Source organism: Entamoeba dispar, genomic scaffold (genome assembly GCF_000209125.1).
Source record: "Entamoeba dispar SAW760 scf_1105229460319 genomic scaffold, whole genome shotgun sequence".
NCBI classification, from domain to species: Eukaryota; Evosea; order Mastigamoebida; family Endamoebidae; genus Entamoeba; species Entamoeba dispar.
Window position 1 is genome coordinate 1 of NW_001854133.1, and position 1,069 is coordinate 1,069.

Here is a 1,069-nt window from a genome sequence, read left to right on the forward strand (position 1 = left end):
TATAGAATAATCTAATTGAATAATTTTGAGACTCAACACGTCCTTGTTTGCTTGATAATGGAATATCTACTTTAAATCCTTGGAAATACATAACAGTTAAGAAAACTACTATTGTAGCAATTAAATTGCTTAAATTTCCTGCTTCAGTTCTAAAGAATGCGTCATAAAGTGCTCCTAATTTATCTGGTCTAGTGATTAATAAATGGAAGAAATTAATAATTGATCCTTCAAATTGTGATCCTGTTCCTGCATTAGTAGTAAGTGGTGAGAATGCAGACCATACAATTGATTCACAAATATTAGTAGCAATGAATAATGAAATAGCTGATCCAAATCCATATCCGTTTGAAAGTAATTCATCAAGAAGAAGAACTATTAATCCTGCAACAAATAATTGAAGAAGAATTAAACAACAATTGAAAAATCCAAGTTCTGATGGATCTCCATACATTCCTGACATAATATAAGCAATTCCTTGTCCAAGAGTCATAAGAAGTCCAAATAATTTTTGTGATGCTTCAAACAATTCACTTTCTTCTTGATTATCCATATCAACTGAAATAATTTTAGCTCCTTGAAGAAGTTGCATTACCATTGATGCTGTAACAATTGGTGAAATTCCAAGCTCCATTAGTGTTCCTCTATTTGATGCCATAACTAAACGCATCCAATAAAATGGATCATTACCAACAATATCTGTTCCAATTAATGGAATTTGACTGCAAACAAGGAATACCAATAATGTAATTCCTGTCCACATCATTTTTTCTTTAAATCCAATCTTTTTAGTTGGTTCATTAATTGTTGGAATAAGACTAACAATTGGTCTAATGACATTGAAGAACACTCCCATGACTGTTCTAGTAATATGAAATTTACAGTTCTACACCCTTTTTCCTTTCAATTTATTTATTTATTTTCTTTCTTAACTCAAAAACTATTCTATTTTTTAGATTTCGTTTTAATAACAAATTTTATTATTTTCTTTATTATTCTATTTTCTCTTTTCTTTTCGATTAAAAATAAAATTCATCATTCATTAAATTACATTTATTTTTCTTTTTTCTGT

At 28.4% G+C, this 1,069-nt stretch overlaps 1 protein-coding gene across 1 annotated transcript, besides 1 other annotated feature; it reads right to left on the reverse strand.

The window, feature by feature from the left end:
* EDI_104420 lies at nt 1–853 on the reverse strand (the record flags this gene model as incomplete). The annotated part of the gene is made up of 1 exon (XM_001737072.1): nt 1–853. A coding segment is annotated over one exon (853 nt), but the record flags the coding sequence as incomplete, so codon positions are not given.
* A 106-nt stretch (nt 854–959) lies between these two features.
* Nucleotides 960–994: a sequence feature (AT_rich).
* Nucleotides 995–1,069: the final 75 nt, after the last annotated feature.